The 4,770-nt window shown below is 41.4% G+C and overlaps 1 protein-coding gene across 1 annotated transcript; it reads right to left on the bottom strand.

The window, feature by feature from the left end:
* Nucleotides 1–862: 862 nt before the first annotated feature.
* LOC140222117 (protein SENESCENCE-ASSOCIATED GENE 21, mitochondrial-like) lies at nt 863–1,227 on the bottom strand. The gene is made up of 2 exons (XM_072292316.1): nt 1,184–1,227; nt 863–1,112 (listed from the first exon to the last, which is right to left on the bottom strand). The coding sequence occupies exons 1-2, from the start codon at nt 1,225–1,227 to the stop codon at nt 863–865; spliced, it is 294 nt and encodes a 97-aa protein (XP_072148417.1).
* Nucleotides 1,228–4,770: the final 3,543 nt, after the last annotated feature.

Genomic DNA, 4,770 nt, shown 5'->3' with positions numbered 1-4,770 from the left:
ATGAAGTTTGCACATTTTGTACATGAATATTTCATAACTTGTTTTTTCCCACTAAAGTGCTTAATACAGGAAGAATGGAATAATTTATGTGGATACTACGTCTATGAGCACAAGTACCATTTCATGAGGGACAAGGTGATATCGGACAATATAACTGTACGTAAAAAATCTATTAATAATTAATCCTTTTCTAACTTATATTAAATTGTTATGTAACATTCACATATTTTCAAATTACAGATGATGCATATTACAGAAGAACTCTTGGAGAAGGAGAGGCTTTTGGCAACCCAAGAAGCTCTCATAGGATTTCTGGTGGACAAGATGATAAATCCCATTGGAGAATTTTATTATGATGGACATTCAATAGCCGAACCGAGCAACACCATGACAGGAGGATCCTAAGAATGAAGAGGACAAATTATTGTATATATAGTAATTGTATAAACACTAGTTTGATGTGTATAAATACTAAGAATTGTATATATATAGTAGTTATAATTAATATTATGCATATACTATCACGAAATATATATACGACATGCATACAATATGTGTAATATGTGTAAGTAGTGTACGCTAAGAATGTATATGTATAGGTATGTATATAAGTGAAGCAACAATTAGCATTAATATGAAAAAGAGTTCAATGTAAAAACAAAAAAAAGTGTTTAGTCCCGATTACCAACCGGGACTAAAGGGGCCACCACGACTAAAGAGGATCTTTAATCCCGGGTGAGTGATCCGGGACTAAAGAGGGGTACCTTTAGTCTCGAAAAATTAGTCCTGGTTGGATATTCGATATATATGAGGCTATCCAACCGGGATTAATGCTCACTTTTCCACCAGTGGAATGAGGTCATCAGTCTTGCAGCATCCTCTGCTTGAGCATCTCGGCGCGCAGGTCAGCGGCGTCCACCTCCTTGGTGCCGGTCACTGGCCGGTAGAACCCGGTCTCTGGGTCCGGCTCCCAGAACGCCGTCTTCTCCTCCGTCGTGGTCGCCATGGCGCTGGCAATGTCCTTGGCCACCGTGCCCAGCTTCACCGCCGTCTCCCCCGCCTTCTTCGTAGACTCCTCCGCGACCGTCACCGCCGCAGCAGAGAGCATCCTCCTGAACGAATGGTTGATGATGTTATTGCATCATCAAAGGGTTGTGCATTGTGTAGTATGCAGTTTCTTCACCTTTGTGCCAGGATGGCAGCGCAGCTGGATGCAACTCGTGCCATCTGATGACGATTCGACGGTGAAGATCTAGTCGTCCCTGTTCCTGGCCCCCGTTGCCTTTTCTCTCTTTTATGAGAGAAAGCGACGACGATCAAGCGCGCTATTTATTTATATTACAGAGAGAGAGAGAAAAAGGACGGAACCTAATAATGAGCAATGGGAATGGGAGGCTCTCAGGACTTGCCGGAAGACATGTTTACTGACACGCATTAAGCAGGGGTTGCATGTACCGTTGTGGGCTCTATTTTTAGGCGAGAGCCTGATGATGGCCCATGGCCCATCAGCGTGGTGGGAAGGAAACAAAGCCTTCCTTGTCGTCCTTTTTAGATGTGCTGCCAGATTTTTTAAAGGCCCAAGAAGTTTTTCCCCCCGAAAGCCGTATTCAATCCAATGGTGTACTGACATGCCATATTCAAGAGATGGAAAACTGAATGATCCAACCATAATTTTCCAACCAAATGTAGAACAGAGACAGGTCCAAAGAAAACTGATTGAAAACAAATAACAAAATCAATAAAAAGTAAGAGAGATTCAAGAAAAGAATGAAGCGAAGCACTGAGTAACTGAACTTATCAAACAGTGTGAATCTTGAAATGATCACAGCCGCCAAAAGTGATTGACAACATGCATCAAAATCAACCGGGTGACATTTAGAAATTCCGTAGATTTTTCTCCTTCAGCTGGGGAAAAAGTTTTAGCCTACGATGCTTCCAAATTTCCAATCATTCTGCATCCAGCAACTGGATAGTGATTAGTTCTCCAAACTTCTAGGCTTGTTTTTAGAGAAACGCAAAAACTATAGACATGGGGCATAGTATGGTATCCTTTTGGGTGTAGTTACAAGTTGTAAATGGGGGTGTCTCGTCCATTTTATTTAAAAAAGAGATATCTAGTATTCATTGGCAAAGTAAAGCAAGCTTTTCCGGTAAAGGAAAGGTACGAAGTACAATGTTCTTCGTTAAAGTAAAAGGCATGTAGAAGCTATTTTTAAAAGTCAAACTACTATGCCAATATCTAAAACTTTTGCAATTCACTATTTTTTTTTTCAAAGAGGAAGAAGGATGAGGGGAAAAAACAAGGACAGCAAGGGCATTGCTATCCTATAGGATATTTGCATCACGCCACCCTCAAGGTTCAGAGAGAACAGGAGCAGTGACTCTCACTCCTCTCTCTGCACATGCAGTCAGATGGACTCAGAAACGCACCATGCCTGGCCCCAAATGGCCAAAAGAAAAGCCACTTCTCCGGGGCACCACGCCCCTTACCTAGCTCGCTTCCGTCACCTAGAGATCTAGCATAGATTTGTAGGAGCGTGTGCACACACACTCCCCTTCTGCCATGATCAGTGCCATGCGTCATGCATCGATCGATGCCGCCCTTGCACAGCTTCTGCTGCTCATCAGTTCAGAGCTGCAGGCTTGTTCGTCAGGATCAAACTAACCAAGGTAGCAGGACAGGAATCCTGTAGGGGTCCAAGCAAAGCAACCGTCCAATTCCAGGTGCTTGAGTGTTGGCGACGGCCAAGCAAAGTTCACCATCAGCTATCCAACAACAACAACGCAATGCTGGTGCTGCAGGGAGGCAAGGCCGGCCGGCTGACGTGACTCTTTTCTTCGGAATGGGCAGCTGCGTGAGTCTCTCAACTGATGACTGGATGAATCCGACGTAATTACAAATCTGCAAGGGGGATTTTTCAAAAAAAAAAATATCTGGAAGTGCGTCATGCTTGCGTCCCATGAGAGTCTGAGACTGGATTGACCCCAGCATTTGATTGATTCGAAAGCCGTTGAGCCGCTGAGGAACTGAGAGGGACAAGCTCATTATATTACGTAGATTTCACTGCAAAAATCTACGTCTTTCTCTACAGGTTTTTGATGTGTCCAAATCCAACAGTGTTAGCACCATTATTAGCATTGCTTTTATAAGTGGCTAATAGTGTTGGTAGTATAATTTTTCATCTTTGCCTATACTTTTTGTAATCGCCAATAACGTAATCCCCCACAAACTCCTTACCCACAGCTTTTGTACTTAGCTAAATCACTGTTGGCCACTTAGACACTGTTGGAAAACAGTAAGGGTGTTTGGATCTTTAGTCCGGACTAAAATTCATGTCACATCGAATATTCGAAGGCTAATTAGGAGAACTAAACATGAGCTAATTATAAAACTAATTAATGGAGGCTAATTCACGAGATGAATCTATTAAGCCAAATTAATCCATCATTAGCACATGTTTACTGTAGCATCACATTTTCAAATTATGGACTAATTAGGCTTAATAGATTTGTCTCGCAAATTAGCCTCCATCTATGCAATTGGTTTTATAATTAGTCTATATTTAATACTTCTAGTTAGTATCTAAACATTCGATGTGACAGACAGGAACCAAAGAACCAAACAGGCTTAAGTCTTTATGGTGCTTGTGCAATAAAGATACCACCATATTTTATTTCAAGTTGACAGTGTACTTCCTCGTAGTCATAGAAACCAGAAAAAACTACTCATGTTGCTGCCATAATGAGAGATGGCAGTAAAAGGCTAAAATCATGCACTTGAAAAAATAATGAATACTTAAAATTTAAGAAAAGGAAGTTATCTTTGCACATTGTTTAAACACAACTTTATTTGATGGCTAATCTCTCTACTACCGTGCCAGATGTTCATGTAATCCAACATAAGTTGCACTACTAGAAAAGCACTTTTCAAGGAAAAGCATAGCACGCACAAATTAACATGCATGTTTTTTATCTGATCATTCAGAGAGTATTGGCTGCCAAAGTTTCAATAATTTACGTCCCCAAATGAGCATGACAAAATTTTCATGATTGGATGGATCAAGGGACTGATTTTGCACACCGCAACTGTTGCCAATCGTTAAGGGACTGAATTTGCATTATACACTATCTCCAATCACAAATATAAAGTAATTTTACATTTATCCTAAGTCAAACTTGTTTAGTTTTGATCAGCATAATAAGTTTAATGCTACGAGATTATTCATCATGAGAAGTAATATTTAACAACATGTATTTGAAATAAAAATAATATGTTTTTTAGAAAATTGCTAGTTCTTATGGACTGCGTCGATGTCCCAAAACTTTTATTTTGTGATTGCAGAGAATAGGTAGCTAGGTATATCATGCACTTGGACTAATGGAACTACTACTGGCAATGCGCACAAGCACGTCCGACAGACATGCGTACGTAGCGTGTGATGTGATGAGATGAGATGATGTGACGGTAGTCAACTGATCTTGCTGGCACCCCCGTGAAGTTAGGGCGTCTTCAATCATCATGGGGACGCACGCTCTGCTTTCATCTGATTCAGTCTACACCTCGCTGCATGGGATTGCTTGCCATCCATCCATCGATCAGTCGATCGGTCCATGCATCCCAGACCTTTATATTATTTCCTTGAAGCCGCAGCGGCAACAGCGTTGTGTCAATTGAATGCTTTGCCCTGCCATATGCATGCGCTACAACCAGACGTACGGAGAAACGCATTGCAGTTGGAGACGATCGACGACTACGCAGTGTGCAAGGTG

Source organism: Setaria viridis, chromosome 3 (genome assembly GCF_005286985.2).
Source record: "Setaria viridis chromosome 3, Setaria_viridis_v4.0, whole genome shotgun sequence".
NCBI lineage: Eukaryota > Viridiplantae > Streptophyta > Magnoliopsida > Poales > Poaceae > Setaria > Setaria viridis.
This window is presented reverse-complemented; position numbering and strand designations above follow the sequence as displayed.